The sequence below is a fragment of the Muscardinus avellanarius genome, assembly GCF_963383645.1.
Source record: "Muscardinus avellanarius genome assembly, chromosome: 5".
In the NCBI taxonomy this organism is placed as follows: Eukaryota; Metazoa; Chordata; class Mammalia; order Rodentia; family Gliridae; genus Muscardinus; species Muscardinus avellanarius.
This window is the reverse complement of record NC_137790.1, coordinates 141,386,205-141,411,452: the sequence shown is the minus strand read 5'-3', so window position 1 is coordinate 141,411,452 and position 25,248 is coordinate 141,386,205. Positions and strand designations below refer to the sequence as shown.

The 25,248-nt window shown below is 61.7% G+C and overlaps 4 protein-coding genes across 5 annotated transcripts in view; 2 read left to right on the top strand and 2 right to left on the bottom strand.

Annotated features, from left to right (window-relative positions):
- Positions 1-612: 612 nt before the first annotated feature.
- RNF123 (ring finger protein 123) lies at positions 613-22,079 on the top strand (the record flags this gene model as incomplete). Of its 2 annotated transcripts, none has more annotated exons than XM_080696753.1 (38): positions 613-694; positions 921-1,005; positions 6,669-6,745; positions 6,819-6,913; positions 7,201-7,255; positions 7,334-7,419; positions 7,520-7,606; positions 7,740-7,807; positions 7,927-8,056; positions 8,763-8,873; positions 8,948-9,052; positions 9,393-9,518; positions 9,609-9,701; positions 9,769-9,842; positions 10,435-10,552; positions 10,639-10,735; positions 10,846-10,907; positions 10,991-11,062; positions 11,184-11,304; positions 11,810-11,911; positions 12,604-12,710; positions 12,805-13,003; positions 13,286-13,431; positions 13,621-13,704; positions 14,220-14,327; positions 14,755-14,932; positions 15,768-15,842; positions 15,948-16,035; positions 16,123-16,210; positions 16,293-16,377; positions 17,332-17,471; positions 17,553-17,741; positions 17,826-17,901; positions 17,986-18,070; positions 21,362-21,504; positions 21,625-21,719; positions 21,806-21,891; positions 21,959-22,079. In XM_080696753.1, the coding sequence occupies 38 exons, from the start codon at positions 613-615 to the stop codon at positions 22,077-22,079; spliced, it is 3,939 nt and encodes a 1,312-aa protein (XP_080552879.1). The 2 variants fall into 2 exon arrangements, with proteins under 2 accessions (XP_080552879.1, XP_080552878.1); XM_080696752.1 differs by having other exon boundaries at positions 12,604-12,725.
- The window catches only part of INKA1 (inka box actin regulator 1), a gene marked incomplete at both ends in the record, with an annotated part of 74,846 nt that continues 54,851 nt past the window's right edge, over positions 5,254-25,248 (top strand). The window contains one exon of the mRNA XM_080696755.1: positions 5,254-5,286. The remainder of the gene's footprint in view (positions 5,287-25,248) is intronic.
- AMIGO3 (adhesion molecule with Ig like domain 3) lies at positions 19,100-20,614 on the bottom strand (the record flags this gene model as incomplete). Its single annotated transcript, XM_080696417.1, has 1 exon — positions 19,100-20,614. The coding sequence occupies exon 1, from the start codon at positions 20,609-20,611 to the stop codon at positions 19,100-19,102; it is 1,512 nt and encodes a 503-aa protein (XP_080552543.1). The 5' UTR covers positions 20,612-20,614.
- GMPPB (GDP-mannose pyrophosphorylase B) lies at positions 22,387-24,243 on the bottom strand (the record flags this gene model as incomplete). Its single annotated transcript, XM_080696335.1, has 9 exons — positions 22,387-22,518; positions 22,593-22,775; positions 22,862-22,989; positions 23,065-23,143; positions 23,227-23,385; positions 23,550-23,692; positions 23,816-23,864; positions 23,955-24,035; positions 24,115-24,243. 9 exons carry the CDS (start codon positions 24,241-24,243, stop codon positions 22,387-22,389), a joined length of 1,083 nt encoding a protein of 360 aa, XP_080552461.1.

The following is a 25,248-nucleotide window of genomic DNA, read 5'->3' as shown; positions in this document are numbered from 1 at the left end:
CAATCCTCAGTACCACAAAAAAAAAAAAAAAAAAAAAAGGAAGGAAGGAAGAAAGAAAGAAAACTAGCTGGATTGTGGACAAAAGAAGGAAGGAGCCTGGAGCCAGCAGCCAAGGACAGAAGTCTCAGCCTTGGGAGGGAGACCCAGAAGTGGGGCTTGTGGCTGGCGATGGCCAGACTTGTCGTGGTCTACAGCTGGAGGGATGTGCTGTAGGGCTCTCTCTTCTGGATAGGAGCTGGACCCAGTGGAGCTGACAGCTGCGATGGCCGTGGGTGGCTCTGGGCCACCTCATTTGGACATTTTGGTCTGCTTCCCCAGAGTTAAGACATTTAGTTTTGGCTCAGCAAACATATACTTGCCATCTTTCTCTGCTGGTGCTGGGACCCACCATGGAACGTGGGCAGTAGACCCCACCTACCTGGCCTTCGCAGGAAGCCGGGAGCCCTGGCTTTTCCCTGCCCTGGCTTTTCCCTACCCTGGGTGGGTCTGTGTGTGAGTGTGCTTGCCCCTGGCCTCCCCTGCCCCCATTGTAGCACTGAGGTCAGCTTGAGTAGACAACTTGTGCCTCTGACCCAGGCTCCAGGACCGCCAGCTGCCCAGGAGAGATGAAGGATGGCGTCCAAGGGGCCCGGCACGTCTCTCTCCCGCAAGAGCTATAGGCTCACCTCAGATGCTGAGAAGCCCAGGGCCACAGGTAAGGGTGGCAGGGCAGCGAGGATGCTCCTTGTGTTGGGGAAAAGGAAGGAACAAATGCAGCTTAGCCCCGAGGTCTTCTCCACCTGCAACCGTGGGGCAGTTCACCCAACATAGCCGCTCCTCTGACCCCATTGGCTGGTCCACGATCAGCAGGCTTGGGGCCCACGGGAGCCAGGAGCTGTACTGACCACATGCCTCTCCTCTCCCTTCCGACTTGGGCCCAGGCATCGTGCACGAGAAGCTGCTGAATGACTACCTGCACCGCATCTTTTCCTCTCCCGATGCCGTGGCCCCCACCGCTGTCAGCAGGTATGGCCAGGTGGGGAGCCCCTGCAGCCTGAGGCTAGAGCTGCGCCTGTGTGACCCTGTGTCAAAATAAAGTATGAAGAATAGGACTGGGGGTGTAGCTCAGAGGTAGAATGCCCTGGGTTCCATTCCCATTGACACACACACACACACACACAAATAAATAAGCAAAAGTTCTGCTAAAACATTTTAGCAGAAACTTCAAAGCAAAGCACCTATTCTTTTGTTTTCTAATGTGACCATTGAATGTGATTGCTCTGTTTTTTTTATTTTGAAACATAAACCACATTATTTAAACTGTATAGCCCGGCGTGGTGGCGCACGCTTGTAATCCCCGCGCTTGGGAAGCGGAACAGGAGGCTCTCAGGCTGTTTAAAAAAAAATGTGTGTGTGTGTGTGTGTGTGTGTGTGTGTGTGTGTGTGTATATGTATGTGTATATATACATATATGTGTGTGTGTATATATATATATATGTATATACATACATACATACATACATACATACATAAATAATAGGTCTGGGAGTGTAGCCCAGAGGTAGAAGGGCTTCCAGGAACCCCAGTACCACCAGATAAAATAAAATATAAAATAAACTCTATAATGTTATTCCAGTACTTGGGAGGCTGAGACAGGAGGACTGTAGCTTCAAAGCCAGCCTCCACAAGTAGTGAGACTCTCAACAACCTAGTAAGACACTGTTTCAAAACAAAACACACAGCCGGGTGTGGTGGCGCTTGTAATCCCAGCATTCGGGAGGCTGAGACAGGGAGGCTGAGACCGGAGGATCGCAGTTCGCAGACAGCTTCAGCTACTTAGGCTCTCTGCAACTCAGTGAGACCCTGTTTCAAAATAAAGAATAAAAAATAGGGCAGGGGGTTTGGCTCGAATGTAGAATGCCCCTGGGTTCCATTCCCAGACCCGCAAACACACACACACACACACACACACACACACACACACAAATAAAAATCTGGGCATAGTGGTGCATGTTTGTAATTCCAGTACTTGAGAGGCTGAGACAGAAGGATTGCAGTTTTGAAGGCAGACTCAACAAGCAGTGAGAGTCTTATCAACCTAGCGAGACCCTGTTTCTAAATAAGAAATGAAATCAGGCTGGGGATGTAACTCGGAGGTAGAATTCCTCTAGATTCAATCCCTAGTACCACAGAAAAGTTAATAAATAAAAATAAATAAATAATTTTAAAAAGTAGCCTGGCATAGTGATGCATGCTTGTAGTCTTAGTACTTGGGAGGCTGAGACAGGAGGATACAGGTTGGTGACTAACCTCAGCTACTTAGGCCCTCCACAACTTAGTTGTTTCTTTTTTTTTTTCCTTTTTTTTTTTTTTTGGTGGTACTGGGGTTCCTGGAAGCCCTTCTACCTCCGGGCTACACTCCCAGACCTATTTTTTATTTTTAGAAACAGGGTCTCTTAAGCCAGCGCTGCTGGCTTTGAACCTGCGCAATCTTCCTGTCTCCGCCTCCCAAGCGCGAGGATTACAAGCGTGCACTACCACACCTGGCGAGTTGTTTCAAAATAAAGAATAAAAAATTGGGCTGGACGTGTAGCTTGGAGGTATAATGTGTGCTGGCGCACACTTGTAATCCCAGCATTAGGGAGGCTCACAGACAGCCTCAGCCACTTAGTGAGGCCCTTGGCAACTCAGTGAGACCCTGTTTCAAAATAAAAGAATTTAAAAAAATTGGGCAGGGGTTGTAGCTTGGAGGTCAAATGCCTCTGGGTTCTAGCCCCAGCCCCGCAAAAAATAAATAAATAAATAAAAATAAAAAATAAATTTGGAAACAGGGTCTCTTAAGCCAGTGCGGCTGGCTTTGAACCTGCACGATCCTGTTTGCGCCTCCCAAGCGCGGGGGCATGCGCCACCACACCCGGCGAGTGCCCCTGGGTTTAATCCCCAGTATCAAACACAAAAAAGTACATTAAATTATAAGTTTGAATATGTATATAACCTGTGAAATTATCACTGCCATTAGGTAGGGAACATTTCATTCATTCCTTCATTCTTTTTATTTATTTTTATTTTTGGTGGTAAGGGGGATGGAACCCAGGGGCCTTCTACCTCTGAGCTACACTCCCAGACCTATTTTATATTTTATTTAGAAACAGGGTCTCACTAAGTTGCTGAGAGCCTCACTAAATGGCTAAGGCTGGCTTCGAACCTGTGCGATCCTCCTGTCTCAGCCTCCCAAGCGCAGGGATTACAAGCATGCGCCACCAAACCGGGCTAGCTAATGCCCTTCTTAAATCAAAGAAGAAAAAGAAAATAGGACAGATAATTCTGTCATTTCCCATAACATTTTTTTAAGTGTGTGTGGTACTGGGGGTAGAACGCAGGGGCTTTTCTACCTCCGGCTACACTCTCAGACCTATATTTTATTTGGAAACAGAGTCTCACTAAGTTGCTGAGAGCCTAAGTAGTTAGTGAGAGCCTCACTAAGTAGTTGAAGCTGGCTCACTAAGTAGTTGAGGCTGCGCGATCCTCCTGTCACAGCCTCCCAAGTGCTGGGATTACAAGTGCACGCCACCATGCCCGGATTATAAGCCTGCACTACCACATCCGGCTTTTTAGTCTTTATTTTGGAAACAGGATGTCACTGAGTTGAAAAAGGCCTCACTAAGTATCTGAGGCTGCCCGCAAACCTGCGATCCTCCTGTCTCAGCCTCCCAAGTACTGGGATCACAAGTGTGCACCATGCCCAGCTCCAAAAATGTATAACCATTCAGCCGGGCATGGTGGCACACTCTTATAATCCCAGCGCTTGCGAGGCTGAGACAGGAGGATCGCAGGTTTGCGGCCAGTCTCAGCTATTTAGTGAGGCTTTCAGCAACTTACTGAGACTGTTTCCAAATAAAACATATATATAAAAAATAGGTCTGGGAGTATAGCCAAAGGTAGAAAAGCCCCTGGGTTCTACCCCCAGTACCACACACACACACACACACACACACACACACACACAAATGTATAACCATTTAGCCAGGCATGGTGGTGCACGCTTGTAATCCCAGCATCCTGAGGCTGAGACCAGAGGGTCATGGTTCACGGATAGCCTTCGCTACTTAGTGAGGCCCTCTGCAACTTAGTGAGACCCCATTTCAAAATAAGAATAAAAAATAGGGCAAGGGAGGGGTGTAGCTTGGAGGTCAAATGCCCCTGGGTTCCATCCCCAGTACTGGAAAAAAAATTATAACCATTTGAATCCTATTTTCATTATCAAACTTTGTCCCATGAGTACTTTTCCACATTATGAATTGATTTTGGTAGCATCTTTTGGGGCCGGAGGGCTTGCCTTGGAGGGATGTGGCTTTTGTCAGTGGTGCTCAAGCCGCTGAGGGTTGCAGTCTTGTGGCTAGAGAGTTTGAATTGCTCTCCCTTTTAAAACTGTTGCTAGGCCAGGCATGGTGGCGCACGCTTCTAATCCTCGCGCTTGGGAGGCTGAGACAGGAGGATCGCACGGGTTCAAAACCAGCCTCAGCTACTTAGTGAGGCTCTCAGCAACTTAGTGAGACCCTGTTTCCAATAAAATATAAAATAGGTCTGGGAGTGTAGCCCGGAGGTAAAAAGCCCCTGGGTTCCACCCCCAGTATTACCAAAAAAACAAAAAACTGTTGCTAGCTGGATGTGGTGGTGCTCGTCTGTAACCCCAGTCCTTGGGAGGCTGAGACAGATCATAGGTTGGAGACTAGCCCCTGCAACTTAGCAAGACTCTGTTTTGAAGTAAAAAAAAATCAGGCTGGGGCTATAGCTCAGAGGAAGTATGTTCCTGGATTCAATCCTCAGTACCAACAACAACAATAAAAAAAGACTAGATAGATTCTCCGCAGGATTATGTGGGCGGGCTGCTTCGCCGGGTGTGGGCGTCCCTGCCTCTGCCCCCTTGCCGGCCTTAGCTCTTCTGTCCTTCCTTCGCAGCCTCTGCTTTTTGGTCAGGGCCCTAGGCAGTCTTGGTTGCCTGCTCTGTGGAAGTGGCTGGTGGTCAGAAGGTTCTGGTGTGAGGGAGTACTGTCCACCCGTACCCCAAGCCCAGCCTGGTGTGTTCACGGGGCCCTCTGGTCCCCGCCTCGTACGGAAGCAGAGGTGGTCCTGCTGCTGCAGGTGCTGCACTGCCAGGTGCGGGGCAGTCAGCCTGGGCCAGGCCTGGCAGGTCCCGAGGGCAGGTAGGCACTGGCGTGGCCACAGGGTGTGCTGCGGGAACTCAGTGGAGGCTCTCAGGCCGGCTGCCCAGGTCCTGCGTGCCGCCTGCTCCCAGGACGAGTCCAGGTGCAGCCCTCGAGGTGTGGGCTTGTGAGAGCGCCTCTGAGGAAGCCGCCCTTACCCTGGGCCTACGGGGCTCAGATATGGGCCTGCTTCAGCCTCCGTTGCCACTGGTTGGGCATCTCATGGCAGAGCTGCCTCCAGGCCTCCACCTCAGGCAGCCAGGGTGTCCCTGAGCCTGGGTTGTGGTTCTTGTGGGAGTCAGTGCTTGGGCTCGCTGTTTGGGTGGGTGGGTACAGTAGGCACTGGGCTTAAAGGCAGAGGAGCAGGTGCACCCATGTGGCACAGCGCCCACTCTGCTGAGCCCTGCTGGGGCCAGCACCCTGTTGCCTGCTATTCTCAGCACTGAGCTCAGGCTGGTGTTGGCCAGCGTGCAGCAGTGCCCTTTCCGCTCCGGGCTGTGTCCTGAGAAGGCGTGGTGGCTGCCCAGGCAGGTTTGCCCAGCTCCTCTGGGCCACGTGCCGTGCTGGCCACTGTGGGCAGGGGAGAACAGGGCAGAGCCCTTTGTGCTGCCCAACTCAAACCCCTGGGTGTGTGGTGGGATTAGTGGTGGCTACACTAAGTGGCCACCCTGGGGATTGGCGTTCCTCCAGCCCTCCTCTCTCACCCATAGTCAACATACCCCGTCAAAGTGGGCTTTCCTTGGAATCTCCCCCTCCTTCCTGCAGGTGAGGGGATTAAAGCTTAGAGAGGGCTGTGTGTATGTGTGCATGCATGTGTGCCTGTGTGTGTGTGGTGCTGGTGACGGAACCCAGGGGCTGTTTACCTCTGAGCTACACACCCAGCCCTTTTTAATTTTAAAAAAAATTTTTATTTTTTTTTTTGGTACTGGTAATTGAACCCAGAGAGGCATTTTACTTTTGAGCTATATCCCCAGCTTGACTTTATTTCTTATTTGGAAACAGGGTCTCACTAGGATGGGGGAAGTCTCACTGCTTGCTGAGGCTGTCCTTGAACCTGCGATCCTCCTGTCTCAGCCTCCCAAGTCCTGAGGTTACAGGCATGTGCCACCATGCTTGGTGGCAATTTTTTTTAAATTTTTGTTTTGAAACAGGGTCTTGCTAGGTTGCTGAGAGTCCTGATGCTTTGCTGAGGTTGGCCTTGAACCTGCAATTCTCCTGATTCAGCCTTCCAAGTACTGGGATTATAGGTGTGCACCCCACGCCTGTCTGAGAGGGCTCCTGTTTTTGATGGTCCCCCTGAGGTGTACATATTGAATTGGCCCAGTTGTGGTTTTTAGTTTAGTGGCTCACCCAGCCTCCGGCCAAGTCGGGAGCCCAGAGCCTAGGATGGGCAGAGTCCTTTCTCTGGAGTCCAGGCAGCCACCCTCTGAAGCACAGGAAGAGAGTTGAGAGGGTCTAGTATCTGGCTGGTTTTTCTCTTCACAGGAAATCCCTGAACTTCCAGAACCTGCCAGAGCATCTGGACCAGCTGCTGCAGGTGGATGAGGGCGAGGAGAGCCAGGGTACGTGGGGTCCTCTGAGGCGGCCTGGGGTGTGGGGTGGCCCCAGAGCCTCTGACCACACTGCTTCCCTCAGGACATGGCGATGGGCGCCTGGGCCCCTCCACAGTGGTCCTGGACCATACTGGGGGCTTTGAGGGGCTTCTCCTGGTGGACGACGACCTCCTGGGGGTGAGTGGGGCGCGTGGCCCTGTCTGGCTCCTCCCGCTATGCCCTCCGCTCGTCCTGCTGGGGTCGCAGCTATAGCTCCTGACAGGAGCCAGCCCATGGTATCGGTGTCTGGCTTAACTCCTCCTGCACAGCCCTGGAGCCTCGGTGCCACCCAGCCCCCAGCCCTCCGCTCACGTCCCCGGCCCAGAGCCTCCTGATGGCCACGGCCATCCAGCACCCTGGGACTGGCTTGGCGGCGATGGGTCTTTGCGCCTGGGACAGAGCTCACCACCCCCTTCTACACCCAGGTGATCGGACACAGCAACTTTGGCACCATCCGCTCCACCACGTGCGTGTACAAAGGTGAGCCTGCATTGGCCAGCGCCTGCTGGGCCAGGCGAGAACAGCTCCGTGCCTGCTGACGCGACTCCGCCTTTGCAGGGAAGTGGGTCTACGAGGTGCTCATCTCCTCCCAGGGGCTCATGCAGATCGGCTGGTGCACCATCAACTGCCGCTTCAACCAGGAGGTGCCCACGGGAAGGCCCTCAGGAGGGCTGTCCCACGTTCCCCGCCCACCTCCCTGTGCCCAAGGGTGTGCCCCCAGCCTCACAGGCTCTGCCTCCTCAGGAGGGCGTTGGTGACACACACAACTCCTATGCCTATGACGGGAACCGAGTGCGCAAATGGAATGTGACCACGACGAATTATGGCAAGGTGAGGCCAGGGCCCGTGCTCACCAGCCCGGGACTGGCCTGCGGCTCACCGGGAGCACACCCGGAGGACCTCTCCGGCTCTGGAAGGGTAGCTGGGGCGCGCGGTGGGCCCCTCTGAGGCCCCTCTCTTGCAGGCATGGGCAGCGGGGGACATCGTTAGCTGCCTGATCGACCTGGATGACGGGACCCTGTCCTTCTGCCTGTGAGTCTCCGGGGCTGCCCCCAAGCCGCTTGTCCCTGTGAGGGCTGGCTGAGTCTGGCAGCCTGTGGCGGGCAGCACATCCTCCCTGCACTGGCTCACAGGCCCGCCTTCTTTCCCAGGAATGGCGTGTCTCTGGGCACTGCCTTTGAGAACCTGTCGAGAGGCCTGGGCATGGCCTACTTCCCAGCCATCAGCCTGTCTTTCAAGGAGTCCGTGGCCTTCAACTTTGGCAGCCGTCCTCTGCGATATCATTTTGGGGAGATGGCTGTGGGGGGCTTGGCACCTAGAATGAGGGTTCCACAGCACTGTGGGCTGGTGGCAGACCCTGGCTGCTGTGAGGAGTGGACAGGTGGGCCTGGGACAGTGGGCCCTGCGGCAGCCTTGTTAGGAGGTTAGGAGGGTACTGTCGTCCCATTGTGCAGACGAAGGACAGGAAGCAGCCGGGCCTGGTGGCGCACACCTGTAATCCCGGTACTTGGGAGGCCGAGACAGGCGGGCCGCGGGTTCAAGACCAGTCTTAGCAAGTAGTGAGACTCTCAGCAACCTCGTGAAACCCTATTCAGAGTCGGAAGTTAAAAAAGGGGTGGAGGGGCTGGGCGGTGGCGCACGCTTTGCAATCCTAGCATTTGGGAATCTGAAACCGGAGGATTGCGGTTTGTGTAGTTTGCGGACAGCCTCAGCTACTTAGTGAGGCCCTTGTTTCAAAATAAAGAATTAAAAAAAATAGGGCAGGGGGTGTAGCTCAGAGGTCAAATGCCCCTGGGTTCCATCCCAAGTACCGCAAAACAAACAAAAACCCAGCAGGAGAAGTTTTGCCCCCAGAACTGTGGGAATTGAGATGCAAACCGGGCACAGGTGCCGTGTGCTGGAGCCCTACACATCCTCGCTGGGCTCCGTGGAGAGGGTGGTCTGAGCTGCAGGTCTGGCGTTGCTGGCTTAACTCTGTGATACCTACCCAGTCGCGGGCTTCCGCCCCCTGCAGGACCCACCATGTGCTGACCTGGTGCGGGCGCAGAGGCTGCTGGGCTGCTTCCGGGCAGTGCTTGGTGTGGAGCTAGACGTCATGGTGAGCCCGGGTCTGGGCTGTGCTGGCTGGGCCCTGCTGGGCCTGCTTCCTTAGGGCTTCTCCCCTGCTCACAGGAAGGGCGGCTGGTGGAGAAGGAGAGTTCCCAGTGGCAGCCGCGGGGCCAGCCCACCGTCCTCCTCACCTTGGCCCACATCTTCCATCATTTCGCACCGCTCCTGGTGAGAGGGCAGCGGGGGAGGGACAGATGCCCACTGTGCTGACATGCTAGGCCGGGCCTATAGCATCAGCCAGCTGGTCCCGTGTGCCGGGCCTTCACCTGGGGACTGCGGTGCTGGGGGCATCAGGGTGCCACAGGCGAAGGGAACTGTGTTTCAGTGCTGTGAAGGGCTGTGGGGAGGTGGCCCTTCCGTCCCTCCATCACCCAGAAGGGCGTGCCTCTGTGTTGGGGCTGTTTGAGGGGCCTAAGATGCGAAGACCCTTCACCTTGGCCACGCCAGGCCAGGGTGCCCCGTGCAGAGCGGGGCAGAGGATGCTCCCTCACCCGCCTGCCCTGTGCAGCGCAAGGTGTACCTGGTGGAGGCCGTGCTCGTGAGCTTCCTGCTGGATGCCCTGGAGCAAGGCACGCCTGCACAGGCGCAGTATATGGTGCACCAGGTCCTGGACCTCCTGTGGCTCTTCATGGAGGTGAGGCTGGCCAGGCAGGCGGGCATCAGGTCCTCTGGGCTGGGGAGGGTCTGGGTCAGGCTCGAGTGGCTATCTTGTGTCTCTCCCCAGGACTATGAGATACAGGACTGCCTCAAGCAGCTGATGATGTCTCTGCTGCGGCTGTACCGCTTCTCACCCATCGTCCCAGACCTGGGCCTGCAGGTGAGTGCCCTGCTGCTGCCCGAGCACCTGGGCTCCGGGCACTTCTCCTGAGCATCTGTCTCCACAGGTCCACTACCTGCGGCTCACCATGTCCATCCTGAGGCATGAGAAGTCCCGCAAGTTTCTGCTTAGCAACGTCCTGTATCCTCCCACACTGTGGGCATGCCAGCCGTGTAGTTCCCTCTGGGTCAGTACAGGCTGGAGAGCAGTGTCCATCTGACCAGGGATCCTAAGAAAGGCCCGGGAGGCCCAGAGCCAAGCCCTGGTCTGTGCCCACTTCCTGGTTGACTGGGGCTCTGTGCTATGTGGGGTGTGTGCAGCCAGCACCCTGCATTCCTGCCCAGGTCCCACACGGTCCTCCTGTGAGCCCTTCCTGTTCCCTGGGTAGAGAGCTGTGCGAGGAGGCAGGGACCCTGGCATTGGCCCCTAGCAGGAAGCTAAGCTCCGAGCCTCCGCTCAGTCTGGGGTCTTCTAGCCTTGAGGAGAAGCCAGGCTGGGAGGCAGGGGCCTGGCCTCCCTGGAAGAGGCCTCCAGACCCCTCCTCCAGCCCGCCCAGCTCTGTTCCAGCCACAGGTCTATTAAGCACCTCCAGGGTTTGACTGCCAGAGCCCTTTCCAAGGTCTGGGGAGACAATGGCACCCTTGGTGGTGGGTGTATCAGGTGGGCTTCTGAGGGCCTCCGTGGGTGTGCAGGGTGCCCTTGGTGAGCCAAGCCCTGCCTTGACGACCTCCAGCTTCGACGTGCTCCGGTCTGTCGTCTTCTTTTACATCAAGAGCCCCCTGCGCGTGGAGGAGGCCGGCCTGCAGGAGCTCATCCCCACCACCTGGTGGCCCCACCGTTCCAGCAGAGAGGTGGGTGGGCTGCATGGGGGCTCACACCTGCAGGCCCAGGGAGGCCGGGTGGGGTCTCGGTTCTGAAGCGGCCTGCTGTCTTCCAGGGCAGAGAGGGCGAGGAGGAGGAGGAGCCCACCGAGGGGCGGCTGCGTCGGCGGGCCTATGAACGTGGCTGCCAAAGGCTCAAGAAGCACATTGGAGGTCTGGCCCACTGGCCAGGGAGGGGCGGGGCCGAGTACGCACGTGGTAGCGACCTGCCCCACTGGGCTCGGGGACCCCGGTGGTGGGGCTAAGGCCGTGTCCCCCCACAGTGGTGGAAGAACTCCAGGTCCAGATCCTGAAGCTGCTGTTGGACAATAAAGATGGCAACGGGGTGAGTGGCTCCCAGACTCCCGCGTGGGGGCTGGGGAGTGCTGAGCACCAGCTCATCACAGTCTCGCCTCTCCCTCCTGGAAGGGCGAAGCCTCTAGGTACATCTTCCTAAGCAAGTTCCGGAAATTTCTGCAGGAGAACGCCAGTGGCCGGGGGGTAAGCATCGAGGGCAGCCGCGGGGCTGTGCCTGGACTCTGGGCGCCTCTCTCCTGCCTCGTCCCCCCTGCCTTGCTGGCTGCGGGCGGCGGGCGCTGACACTATGCCGCGCTGTCCACAGAGCGCGCCCGTGCTCTGCCCCCCAGAGTACATGGTCTGCTTTCTGCACCGCTTGATCTCGGCCCTGCGCAGCTACTGGGACGAGCACAAGGCTGCTGACCCCCTGTCCTCCTCCAGCGAGGGTGAGCGCCCTGGCCGGCCAGTGAGGCGGGCGGTGGGAGGCGGGGGTCGCGCCCAGCCCCTCCCTGCCCGCGGCTGCTGCTTCACTCCAGGAACGGGCATGTTTTTCCAACTCCCCACAGGCCCCCGCCGGCTATGGGCTCCCGTTGTTAGCCCTAGCCCACCCAGCTCTTTGTGTGGTCCTTTGTGGGGCCGCCTGGGGAGGGTCCTGGGGGCCATGCGTTTAGTGGACAGAGCCTCCAGGGTCAGAGGGAGTCCTGCCCAGCCCGGATTGGAGCATATCTCCTAAGTTCAGGGCTGCGCACTCTGCTGCTTGCCCAAGCGACCAGCTGCTGAGAATGCCCCCTTCATCCCAAGTTGGTCAGTTGTTGGCACTAGCCTGGAGTTTAGAGGGGTGGAAAGGCTGCGCCGTCCACCACACCAGAGGTCCCGGTGCTGGGCAGAGTGGACAGGGCCCGAGGCGGGTCCTGCTGAGCCCTGACTGCGGCGGCTTCCGACTCCTCGCAGAGGCTTACATCCCACCTCAGATCTTCTATAATGGCAAGGTGGACTACTTCGACCTGCAGCGCCTTGGGGGCCTCCTCTCACACCTTCGGAAGACCCTCAAAGGTGCGCGTCCCAGCCTGTGGGGTGAGGGCTCTGCCGCAGGCTGAGCTGCCCTGTGCCAGCAGGGGGCGCTCGAGTCTTTACCGTGGGGTGGCTGGCGCTGGTCCTGGGTCCAGCAGTCTCCCTCCCTCGGCACCTCCTGGGGATGGGGAGCACTGTGAAGGGGTGCGCTCTTGGGAACTGTGGGCTCTTGAGGTGAGTGTACAGGTGCCCTGCCTGCATGGATGGGATGGGCCGCGGTGGGTGGACTAGGAAGTACGTGAGGCAGGGCACACCTGTACTCCCAGTACTTGGGAGGCTAAGGCAGGAGAATCAAGGCCAGCCTCGGCAATTTAGTGAGACCCTCAGCGACTTAGTAAGACCCTGTCTCAAAATATGAAATAGGACTGGGCGGTGCAAGTCAGAGGTAGGATGCCCCTGCGTTTAATTCTCAGTACCAGAAAAGGGGGCAGGCAGTAGGAGAGGCTCTGGGCACATGAAGCTGGGACACGGTGGTGAGCAGTGAGGTGCAGCGGGGCCAGCTCTCCTGCTCCTGAGCAGCCGCTGGCGTCTGGGACGCAGAGAGAAGCGGGGGCGGGTAGTGCAGGGCGCCTCGGAGCAATGCCTGGCCTGCAGCGCCCCTGGCCATCCTGGCGCCCGCCTAGGCTCCGCTCCTCAGCACTGGCCTGAGATCCCCACCCCGCTGCTCCTCCTAGATGACCTTGCTTCCAAGGCCAACATTGTGATTGACCCCCTGGAGCTCCAGGCGGCCACCATGGATGACCTGGACGAGGACGAGGAGCCAAGCCCATCTGCGGCCCAGGTGCGTCAGAGCCTGGTGGGCGCCTGTGCCCTGGGTGAGGAGGGAGTGGGTCTGTCCTGGGGACTGAATTGCGACCCGCCTTTCTCTACTGTAGCGCCCCCTGCAGGCCCTGGCCATGGGGGCGGCGCTGCCCCTGCCCAGGCCCGGCTGGCTCAGTTCTCCAACCCTGGGCCGGGCCAACCGCTTCCTCAGCACAGCAGCTGTGAGCCTCATGACCCCCCGGCGGCCCCTGAGCACCTCGGAGAAAGTGAAGGTCCGCACGCTGAGCGTGGAGCAGAGGACCCGAGAGGACAGTGAGTGCCGGGTGGCTGCTGAGGCTGTGTCCAGCCCCCACCGCAGCAGGCGGAGTGCCCCCCCCGCCTGCCCAGCAGCATCCTGAGGGCGCGGGAGGCACAGTCCCAAAGCAAGAAATCAATGCTCCAGAAATAGGTGCTGGCGCTGCAGGGCCTCACCCTGCACCCACCCCGCCCCTATAGGGCACTCTGCCCTGCTGTGAGGCCCTCCCAGGCTGCCAGGCATAGGAGAAACCCTGTGGCCAGTCCTGGTCCTGACCCCAGCCTCCCTCTGCTCCCCAGTTGAGGGCAGCCACTGGAATGAGGGGCTGCTGCTGGGGCGGCCCCCGGAGGAGCCCGAGCAGCCGCTCACGGAGAACTCGCTGCTGGAGGTGCTGGACGGTGCCGTCATGATGTACAACCTCGGCGTGCACCAGCAACTGGGCAAGGTCTGCACTGGTCCGCGCTGGGCTCTGGGAGGGCGGTGTGGCGCGGCGGGGCTGCTTTGGCGCGGCTGGCCTGTCTCCCTTTGTGGGAGGACACATCCTGCACCCAGGTGGACCGTGGGGCGGGGTGGGGCGGGTCTGAAGGCGCCTGGTGGGAGCCCAGCCACCCGCACTCTGGTCGCACTGCTGTAGATGGTGGGCGTGTCCGATGACGTCAGCGAGTACGCCATGGCCCTGAGGGACACAGAGGACAAGCTCCGTCGCTGCCCCCGGCGGGTAAGAGCCGCTGGGTGAGCCGTGGTTCTGGCCCACCGTGCCTGTCCCACCCCTGCCCTGGCCATGCCCTCAGCCAGCCACTGCTGGTGCCAGGCGCCCCGCCCACTGCACCAGCCAGCGCCCTCCTCATCAATTATGCATCCTCTCTGAGTGCTCCCTGCTGCTGTGGCGGGAGTCAGCAGAAAGCCGCCAGTCCTCCCTGGCAGGCCTCCCTGCCTCCATGCTCACCGGGGCCTCAGCCAGGCCAGCTGCTGAAGCCATGACTCATTCTGGCTTCCTGGGTGCTCTGACCCAGGTTCCCATGCCCCAGCTGGGCCTCCCTTCCAGTCCTGAGGGGACAGCATGGCCGTCCTCTGGGATTTGCTCAGGGTTACCAGTCAGCGGCGAGGAGAACGCAAAGAATGGAACCCAACCCCACACCTGCCCAGGAGCTAGAAGGGCCCCTGCCCGGCTGCCCGGCTGGGACCCCTGGGCACAGCCCTGTCCTGACGTCCTCTTTTCCCCTTGGGTGGCAGAGGAAGGATATCCTTGCAGAGTTAACCAAGAGCCAGAAAGTTTTCTCAGAAAAGCTGGACCTCCTGAGCCGCCGTCTTGCCTGGGTCCACGCCACCGTCTACTCCCAGGTGAGCTGGCCGTGGCCGCAAGCAGCTGCCTTCCCGACCTCGCTGTCTGGCCGCGGGCCGGGCATGGTTGGGTCTGGAGCCTTTGTGCCCTGCCCTCTTGGGCCTCTGGCACACGCCTGCCAAGCCGCTTGCCCTGTACCTCTGTGGCTCTGTTTCCGGCACGGCCTTTCCTCTGACCTCTCAGCCCCTCAGCACGGCCCCAATTCGGCCGCTGTGGGCCCGGATGGGCCTCACTGTCCTCACTGAGCTCTCCCGGAGCTCTGGTCAGGGCAGCAGCTGCCTTCGCGCTGCGCTGGACGGCCCTTCCCGCTGCGGGCTCTATCGCCCTGCCTGCGCTCCCTGGGCCTAGTCCGCGTCGCCCCGTCACCCCGGGGACATGTTGACCCCCTTGTAGTGAGAGCCCAGCAGCGCCCCGTTCCCCCCACAGGAGAAAATGCTGGACATCTACTGGCTGCTGCGCGTCTGCCTGCGCACCATCGAGCACAGCGACCGCACGGGTGCGCTCTTTGCCTTTGTGCCTGAGTTCTACCTGAGCGTGGCCATCAACAGCTACAGCGCCCTCAAGAACTACTTCGGCCCCGTGCACAGCATGGAGGAGCTCCCAGGTGACGGAGCACTCAAGCTGGGAGGGCAGGAGGGCAGGAGGGGCCTTTACAGAGCCTCCGAGCTGTGCACAGTGGCGCAGCCTGAAATCGCAGTGCGTGGGAGGCTGAGGCGGGAGGATCACAGCTCAAGGACAGTCTCAGCACTAGTGAGGTCAACCTAGCAAGACCCTGTTTCCAAATAAGAAAGAAAATTGGGCTGGGGATGGAGCTCAGAGGTAGAATGCCCCTGGGTTCCATCTTCAGTACCAAAAAAGAACCCCACAACACGACAGCCATCTGTGGCCGCAGCACGTGGTGGGAAGGAGGGAGGCAAGGCCTGTGCTGTGGCTCCCTGTGTGAAGCACTCGTTCGTCCTCTGCCCTGAACCAGCAGCCCCCCCGGGTGCCGGGAGAAGAGCAGTGGTGGGGTCCCCCGGTTTTACTTCCTTCCTGGTGCGGGGGAGTAGCTGTGGCCCCAGTCAGCTGGACCCTACCCCAGCTGTTGCCCTGGTACGGGTCATAGCCCGTAAGTTAGAGCAGGGGCGGGGGCTGGGGCTGTAATGATGCCAGGCTGGGCCTAGCAGTTCATGACGGGGTCAGCTGGGAGCTTAGGCCCCGCCTCAGCACAGGCATGGTCCTGGTCCACCAAGGCTGAGCGCCGGGGTCTAGGGCCTGTGTGCTGAGAGAAGGGCTCTCGCCAGGATGCGCCTCCCCCACAGTGCACGTGTCCTGGCCCTTGCTTGGTGGCCATCAAGTGCCTGGCCTGGTGTCCCCAATGCCAGCCCCAGTCCAGACTGGCCTTCAGAGCCACACAAACCTGCCCACCCAGCCAGCACGCTCACCACCCGCCTTTGCAGGCTACGAGGAGACACTGACCCGCCTGGCAGCCGTGCTCGTCAAGCACTTTGCCGACACCCGCATCGTGGGCACTGGTGAGGCGCCACGGGGCAGGGGTGGGCCAGCTTGGTGGGGACTTGGGCATGAGGCGAGGGGCCAGGGCCCGCGCCGGGTACCTGCTGAGGCGCACCGTCCCGCAGACATCCGGGACTCGCTGATGCAGGCGCTGGCCAGCTACGTGTGCTACCCGCACTCCCTGCGGGCTGTGGAACGGATCCCTGAGGAGCAGTGAGTAGGGGCCGGGCTGGGCCGCGCACCCCGCCCTGCGCTGCGCCAGCCTCACCCGTGCCCGCCGCGCTCCACCCTCCACTGCAGACGGGTGGCCATGGTGAGGAGCCTCCTTGCGCCCTATGAGCAGCGGCCCTGGGCCCAGACCAACTGGATCCTGGTGCGGCTCTGGAGGGTAAGCCAGGCCTGGGGGCTCCAGCGGGCACGAGGAGCTGCCAGCCCTACTGACCTGCCCACTGACCCCTGCTGCCCCCCAGGGCTGTGGGTTCGGGTATCGCTACACACGGCTTCCACACCTATTGAAGACCAAGCCGGAGGACGCCAACTTGCCCAGCCTGCAGAGTGAGTGTCGGCTTGCGGGAGCTGCTGGCTGGGCCCCTGTGCGCAGTCCTGTCCCTCTCCTGGACTTGTGTGCCCGGGGCCTTCCATTTCCCTGCTCCTGCCAGCCGTGGCTCTGGGGGTGCCCCGCCAGGCCTGGCACGTCTCTCTACTTCCTGTGGTGCGTGGCCCCTGACCTCCAGCCTCGTCAGCAATGGGCTCAGCTTGTGCCCTGTGCTGCTCTGGAGCCAGGGCCGCCTGGCAGCGCAGAGGCCGTGCCTGTCCTGTGGCCTGCCCTTGCCACCTGTGAGCCCGGGGACTCTGCCTGCGCCTGGCCCGGGGCTGTGCAACACCGGCTTGGCACACACTGTTCCGTGGAGCCGCTCTGCCCTGCAGCCAGTGTTTTGGTCCGAGGGTTCCCCAGAGGGGCTGAGTGCCCGGCGCAGAGTCACAGAGCCGTCCTTGCCAGAGGCCTCTGCACTGCCCCTGGGCTGGAGTTGCGCTGCCAGTGGAGGGTGGTGGGGCCAGATACGTCCTGCGGCTTGCAGGAACTATTGATTAGCATCAGAGGAGCAGGAGGTACGCGGGCCAGCACAGACGAGGCTCTGGTTACCACTGCCCGCCGGTGCAGACCTGGCGCCCACCACCTCGGCCACATGCCAAGGCTGGGCCAAGGGCAGCAGAGGACAGTAGAGGGACAGAACTGGCTCCCGGAGAAGCCGCCTCGAGAGCAGCGCAAAGGGGCCGAGCCGCGCTGTGTCTGGGCCTGTCTGCAGGCGTCACTTGGACCTGGAGGGCAGGCTTGCCAGGACCGCTCTAGGCCTGGGGTGGGCATGGGCTGGAACACCTGCAGCCCACCTGAAAGTCCTGCAGCGTTTCTGCCTCAGGGCTCTGTGCTCCCAGAGCCCTCCTTCCCATCCCTTCAGAGTGGCTCTAGGTGCGGACGGTGGGGCCCTGAGCACCACCCACTCCCCGCAGAGCCCTGCCCCTCCACCCTGCTGCAGCAGCACATGGCGGACCTGCTGCGCCAGGGCCCTGACGTGGCACCCAGCTTCCTCAACAGCGTCCTCAACCAGCTCAACTGGGCCTTCTCCGAGTTCATCGGCATGATCCAGGAGGTGGGCTGTGCGGGGCCTGGGAGGCCGGGAGGGGAGGGAAGGACCAGGCCCCCACTGCCACCTGCCCACCTGTTGGCTCAGATCCAGCAGGCCGCCGAGCGCCTGGAGCGGAACTTTGTGGACAGCCGGCAGCTCAAGGTATGTGCCACCTGCTTCGACCTCTCAGTCAGCCTGCTGCGTGTCCTGGAGATGACCATCACACTGGTGCCTGAGATATTCCTCGACTGGGCCCGGCCTACCTCTGAGATGCTGCTGCGGCGTCTCGCGCAGGTGTGTCCACCTGGGCCAGGAGGGGCACGCCACCCTACACCAGGCACAAGCTGGCGCACCTACCCACGGGCTCCTGCCTTGCAGCTGCTGAATCAGGTGCTGAACCGGGTGACAGCCGAGAGGAACCTGTTTGACCGCGTGGTCACCCTGCGGCTGCCTGGTAAGGACCTCGAGGCCTCGCGGGGCCTGGGGCCTTTGCCACAGGAGGCTGAGGCTCATCCCTGCCCGCCCGCTCTCCCCTCAGGCCTGGAGAGTGTGGACCACTACCCCATCCTGGTGGCAGTGACGGGTATCCTGGTGCGGCTCCTGGTGCACGGCCCAGCCTCAGAGTGAGTTTTGGAGACTGAGGGGCCGCAAGGAGGGCCTAGGCAGGGTTGCTGTGGGCAGGACAGGGTGCCTTGGTTTGCAGCCATTCTTTAGGCAGGGGCTTGAGAGCCAGGGCCAGGGGGCATCCTGTGATGGCCAGGGGGGCACCCGGATCCCAGGCCAAGCACACAAGGCTACCTGTGCCTGTGGAGGCTTCATTGAGCTCTCAGCACCGCCTTTATTATGAAAGCCGGTAACAGCAGGGGCCAACCCACCCAACCAAGGCGCCCAGACCCCTCCCCGCCTCCCTGCTGTGGTAGTGCTGAGGCGCTAGTGAAGCCGGGCATGGGCCCAGCCATTACGGCCGAGACCAGTGCCAGTCTCTAAGAGGCTGCAGCCCTCGAGGGACACGAGTCCCGGCTGCACTCCCAGCCTGGCCACGCTCGCAGGCGGCTCTCCACCGCGTTGTGAGCCCTTGGCTAGGCAGCAGGGCCTCAGGGAGGGCGTGAGCTCAGGCCTGTGAAGCGCAGTAGGTTGCTGCTGCGGGCAGGTTGTCGGTAGTGCCAGCTAGGTCCAGTGCCCATGGAGGAGGGCTTGCTCCCTCCCGCCTGGAGCAGGGCGGCTGTGCATCCCCGCCCCGCCTCTGTGCCTTTTGTGCCTTGGAGGCGGAGGCCCCAGCCTGGGGAGAGGAAGGCAGTAAGCTCGAGCAGACTTCACAGTTCTTCACTGCCTCCCCGCTGAGGCTGCTTCTGGGCTCGGGGTCAGGGCTCTTCTACACGGCGTGGTTGGCGCGGTGTCCAGTCCTCAGGAGATGGTGCGGCGTTCTGAGGTCCCGGGAAGCCGGCCGCGCTGGGGTCTTGGACCTCGTGGCCTGTGCTAGGCAGAGCAGGAGGCAGGTGGAGACCCTGACTCCTCCGCGTGAGAGGGCCTTTGTGGTGTGGCACCACGTGGGAGGCTGCTGGGCTGGCACAGCACTTGCCACCGGTGCCCAGCAGTTCTCCATTGGCAGCAGGAAGCAAGCAGGACAAGCAGCCGGGCCGTGGCTGGCCAGCCTAGGTCACCATGAGGCCCTCTGTGCCCGTGGAGCTAGCAGACTCGGAGGCAGCCTTGAGCTGCAGGCCCACAGGAGTGCTCAGGTCAAAGTCCTCAGCTACTGCCAGCTGCACACGCCCATTGAGGCCTCTCCGGCCGGGCTCCAGAAAGACCACATGCTTGTGGACACTGGCCTTCCGGCTGGGCGCCTCCGGTGGAGTGCTGCTGAGCATGGAGGACTGCGCGCTGAGCTCCTGGAGCGAGCCGGGCGCCCGGGGCCAGTGGTGGCTGCGGTAGGCGCGGCGGCAGCGGCAGGGCGGTGCGAACAGGTAGAGCAGCACGAGCGCCAGGCCCACGGCGCAGCCCAGCAGCGTGGTGAAGCCCGTGTTGAAGGCCTCTGGCTCGGGCTGCGGGAAGTGCACGCTCACGTTGTACTCCCACGTCTGGTTGTGGCGCAGGTGGGGGCCCATGGCCAGGCACACGAAGATGCCCGCGTGGTGCTTCTGGACTCGGCCAATGGCCAGGCTGCCGTCCGCCAGCACCGCGATACTGCCATCACGGGATCCCGGCGCCATCAGCAGCTCGTGCTGCGGTGACACCCAGGCCGTGCGTGCCGCCGGGGCACTGGTGTTGCAGTAGAGCCTCAGGCTCCTGCCCACCTGTGCATGCAGCTGCTCCTCCGGCCGCTCCAGGCCGGGGCCCGGGGCAGCCAAGCAGTGGGCGAAGACGCCGCTATACTCGAAGAAGCGCACGCGGGCTGCCGGCACCTTAAAGGCCTGGCAGGTGTACTCCTGCGCAAAGTCGCACACGGCGCTCAGGCCGCGTTGGCGCCAGCGCTGCAGTAGGCGGTAGAGGTGGCAGCCGCAGGGCAGCGGGTTGTTGTGCAGGTAGAGCCCGTTCTTGAGGAAGGCGGGCAATGCGGCCAGCTCAGGGGCAGGGGCGCGGCCCAGCTGGTTGGAGGAGAGGTCCAGCGTGCGCAGGTGGGCAGCAGGCAGCCCGTGCAGGTGGTGGAAGGAGAAGGCCGTGAGCTGGTTGTAGCCCAGGTAGAGGTGGCTGAGCGCGCTCAGGCCGTGGAAGGCGTGCTCATCCAGGTGTGCCAGGAAGTTATTGAACAGTAGCAGTGACTCCAGCGCGCCCAGCCCGTCGAGGTCGTGGCGGCCAAGCGCCCTCAGCGAGTTAGATGATAGATCCAGCAGCCTCAGGCTGCTGCCATTGGCAAAGACCCCGCGGCCCAGGGCGACCAACTCGTTGTGGCTCAGGCGCAGGGCGCGCAGCCGGGCCAGGGGCGTCAGCCAGCCGGGGCGCAGGCGCTGCAGCGCGTTGTGGCTCAGGTCGAGGTCGGCGGCGGCGGCGGGCAGCGCCACCGGCACGTCCTGCAGCCCGAGGCCCGCACAGCTCAGCAGGTCGGCCGCGCAGACGCACTTGTGGGGGCAGCCGTGGGCCGCAGGTGGCAGGAGACCCTCGGAGTCCGGGGTCCCCAGCGCACTGGGCAGCGTGCACACTAGTACGCCCAGCAGCGCTAGCCAGGCCATGGCGGCGACCACGGGACGAGAGGGCAGCCTCGTGCGGTCAGCTCCAGACTCACCCGCCCATGGCCAGGAGGCCCGCTGCGGAATCCTCCCTGCTCGATGGTGAGACGGCCGAGGCGCACTCTCCGGCTTCCGTGTCCTCCCAGGTCTTTCCCTGATCAGCGTCTAAATACTCGCCCGAGGCGCCTGCCCCGGGGGCGGAGACCTGCACGCTCATTGGCTCCCGCTGAGAGGGGCGTGGCCGGCGCTCCCAGACCTTTAGCGGCCGCCGGAGGGCAGCCATGCGGGCCGCAGCGCTTCCAGCCCGCTCCTGCCGACCCGCAGCATGCAGGAGCGAAGGAAGCCCGGGGAGAACGTTTTGAGCCGTTTATTTTGAAACATTATCGTACTGTGGAGTAGGTGGGCTTCTGTTCCTGAACCCCTTAAATTGGTACTTGAACTGTGGGAGGCTTCCCTGAGAACCAGGACATACAGCGGGTTGGTAAGCAGCTGGGACACAGAAAGGATGAAGGGGCAGGAAGGCGAGGCGAGAGCCAGGCTGCGGTGCACACCTACACTCCCACAGGGTGACAGGCTCGAGGCTCTACTTAGACCAGTTTCCAAATAAAAGGGCTGGGGCATAGCTCAGAGGTGGAATATACCTGGGTTTACAGACAAGGCAGGGGAGGGGAGCAAGGTCTGGTCTGCCGCTCCCCTTCCCCAGACTTTCAAGCACGGCCTGGGCTCTGATCTCCCCTGCACCTGCCCACCTAGGATAGAGCGGGCCACATCAGTGCTCCTGGCCGACCCCTGCTTCCAGCTCCGCTCCATCTGTTACCTCCTGGGCCAGCCAGAACCCCCAGCCCCCGGCACTGCCCTGCCCGCCCCAGACCGGAAGCGATTCTCGCTGCAGAGCTGTAAGTGGGCCAGGGATGGGCACGGAAAGAGCCCTGGAGAAGAGCAAATTCCCAGGCTGGGGTGTTTAGGAAGCGCCAGGTTCTGGGCCACATTGGGCCTGACATCTACCAATAACCCAGATGCAGATTATATCAGTGCTGAGGAGCTGGCCCAGGTGGAGCGGATGTTGGCACACCTGAGCGCTGCGTCTGCCCAGGCGGCAGCTGCGTCCCTGGTGAGTGGGAACACAGCAGCCCGTGTGCCCGGCCCGCGCACAGCAGCGCAGGCGCAGTCTGTGTGACCCCAACACTTCTCCCTCAGCCCACCAGCGAGGAGGACCTCTGCCCCATCTGCTACGCCCACCCCATCTCCGCCGTGTTCCAGCCCTGTGGACACAAGTCCTGCAAGTGAGTAGCCTGTGGGCTGGGAGGGGCAGTGGGCGCCAGGGCAGCTCTCACATCTCCCTCGTCCCAGAGCCTGTATCAACCAGCACCTGATGAACAACAAGGACTGCTTCTTCTGCAAGGCCACCATCGTGGCCGTGGAGGACTGGGACAAGGCAGCCGGGGTGAGCACCACCTCCTCGGCCGCCTAGGCCTGCAACCCACGTGGCCACGCCGACCTAGACCCAGGCTGGGCCGTCCCGCCCTCCGCCCACCCCACTCATCCAGCCCCCATCTGCCTGAGCTTGACTTCAGTCAGGGCCACAGTGAGCATTAAATTATTATTCCGCACAGCCTGGCCCCGGCCCTTCTTCAGTGAGTGGGGTTTCAGGTGGGCCAGCAAGGGAAGGTCCTGCCAGTTCTGTCCACAGGAGGCAGCCTCTCCCAGTCTTCCCCAGACAGGCGGCACCAAGTCCAGGGCCTCCTGCCGCATCGCGCTGGTGCCCGATGGGACGCCCCTCACATGATGATGCGAGGCTCTGGCACAGACTCGCCGATGGACTTGTGCGGCAGCACGCTGGCTCCGTTGAGATAGAGCTCGTCATGAACTATGACGTCCTCGCCCAGCACCGTCACGTTCTCCATCCGCACCTCGGTGGGGAAGGGAGGCCTGTCAGGAGGCAGGCGCCTTCCCTGCCCTCCCCCGCCGGCCAGCCCCAGCTTACCCACTGGCCCACGCGGCAGCGCCAGCCCACGATGCACGACTCGAGCCAGGAGTGGGAGCGAATGTGGGCGTCCCGCAGCACCGTGCACCGCCGGATGCACACACCGTCCTCCACCACCACGCCAGGACCCAGGCTCACGTTGGGACCAATGCTGCAGTTCCGGCCGATCCGGGCACTTGGGTCCTGAGGGCGGCGGGGAAAACACAAGCGGCCGTTTGTCTCCAGAGACCCAGGGGGCCAGGGATAGGAGGGGCTGAGCAAGGGCCTACCACAAGCACGTTGCCCACAATGCCCGGGCCTGAGCACAGGCGCTCGGGCTGCTTCTGCCTCAGGGACTGCAGGAAGAGGCACATGCCGGTGAGGAAGTCCTTGGGCTGCCCAATGTCCATCCAGAAGCCTGTAGGAGGAGACATGTCAGGGCTCAGCCCAGCCATGGACCCCTCCCCCCCCCAGGGGGGGCCCTCCACCTCACCCTGCAGCTCCATGGCGTACAGCTGCCCCTCCTTGGCCATAATGGGGAAGACTTCCTTCTCAATGGATGTGGGCTGCAGCTGTGGGAGGGCGGGCGCCTTGTGAGCAGGGTCGTGGCTGCGGTGGTCTCCCTACCCAGCCACCAGTAGCCATCTCCACACACCTGGATACGCCGCAGGACTGCAGGGCTCAGGATGTACATGCCAGCGTTGATCTTATTGGACACAAATACCTGCGGCTTCTCCACAAACCGGTGGATGCGGCCTGTTTCGGCCTCACATACCACCACGCCATACTTGGAAGGCTCCTCCACCTTGGTCACCTGGACACAGGGAGGGCCTCGGGCCTAGTCCCGTGTTCTTGACCCACGACACACGTTACCCTAAGTCTGAGGAATTCTGACCCCCCCACACACATACTGCACAGCTGTGCACCAGTACATGACATGGGGGTAGGCACGCCAAAGTAGACCACCCGGGCTCTTACCAAGATGGAGCCTTCCTGGCCATGGTGCTGGTGGAACTGCACCATGGCTTGGAAGGGGAAATCACAGATCACGTCACTGTTGAGGACGAAGAAAGGGTCTGTCGTCTCAGAGAGCAGGTCACGGGCCAGTGCCAGGGGCCCAGCTGGAGGGGGGCAAGTCACCACCTTGCTGGGTGGGGCCTGTCCGAGTCCCTGAACTGGGGCTCGGCGGACCCCATACAAGCCGGCCTTGCCCCTCCCCGAGGCACCTGCCTGTGTTTACGGACCTGTCCCCAAAGGTTCCTCTTCGTGGGACATGGAGATGCGGATTCCCAGCTGGAAGGGGGAGCCCCCGGTCAGGTGCTAACTCCAGCGCCGGAACCGGAGTGCGCAGGGCCGAGGGGAAGGGCGAGGGGCCTATCTCACCCTCTGCTCCTGCGCCTTCATTTCCTTCTCCAGTACCTGCGACATGTAGCTCACCGCCAGGATCACGTGGTCCACGCCTGCCTGGGGGTCAAGGAAAGGCTGAGGCGCCCCGCCCTCGGCGCCCGGCCTCCCGTCCCGGCGGGGCGGGCCGGACCCTCACCGCGGCGAGCGCCTCCACCTGATGCAGCAGGATGGGCTTGTTGCAGAAGTCCACCAGCGGCTTCGGGGTGCTCAGCGTCAGCGGCCGCAGCCGCGTCCCGTAGCCGCCCACCAGGATCAGAGCCTTCATCGTGCCTGCGAGCGACAGAGTCCTGGGCTGCCAGTGCCGCCCGCCGCGCCCGCGCCCGCGCCCCAGCCGGCCACACTGACCGGCTCCGGCTCCAGTCCGTCGGTCGGTCTGCTTGGACGCCGGCCGACCGCCAGCACCACCACCCTACCGAGCTAAAGGGCGGCGGGCCGGAATTCCAGCCGGACGGCGCGCGCGATGACGCAACCCCGGCGGGCCAATCGGCTGCCGCCTACGTGGCACGGCCGCCGGCGTCGGGGCGCTGGGCGCGGCGCTGCGGCCGCCGTAGCCAATGGGAGCCCGAGCACGCCAGGCTGCCATGGGGACCGGGACGGAACCCGCGGGTCAACCGCCCATTGGCCGCGAGGCCCGGGGCGGGGCCGCGAGCCGCCCGCCCGCCCGCCGCCGCCGCCCTCCAGCAAGACGCGGACAAGCTCGGGTTCTAGCGGCTTTATTTTGACATACACGATCGGACACAAGCGGGCGGCGGCGCTGGCTGTACGGGGCCGGGCTCGCCGAGCGCCCCGCACACAAGCAAGGTCCCGAGGAACGCACGCACTGCGCGCAGGCGCCGAGTCCGGCGCAGGCGGTGTGGACAGGCTTAGCTTCCAGGGGGAGAGGAGAGGAGGGAGCGCTGTTCCCACAATGCAAGGTCTGTCAACCCGAGAGAGAAGCGAAGGAACCGTGTCCTTCCCAGGCTTCTCCTCTTAAGTGGGCACAGACATAACCCGTTGTACAGCTGAAGTTCAAAGCAATGTGCATCTAGGAAGCGTGCGCGCGGCCAGCCAGAGCGCGAGCAGTGGCTAGGGGAGGAGGGCAGGCCAGCGGCCACCGCGCGGGCCAGGAGGGGCGGTGGCCCTGGCAAATTGCTATGCAGGTCCCCTTCCCCCGATGCACCACCCCCCATCCCCGGGCAGGGGCAATACTGTAAAGAGGGGTGCCCTGAGCGCCCCAACACGACCCCCACTTGCACTTTGGTCCCAATCAGGGGCTGGGCCAGGGATACAG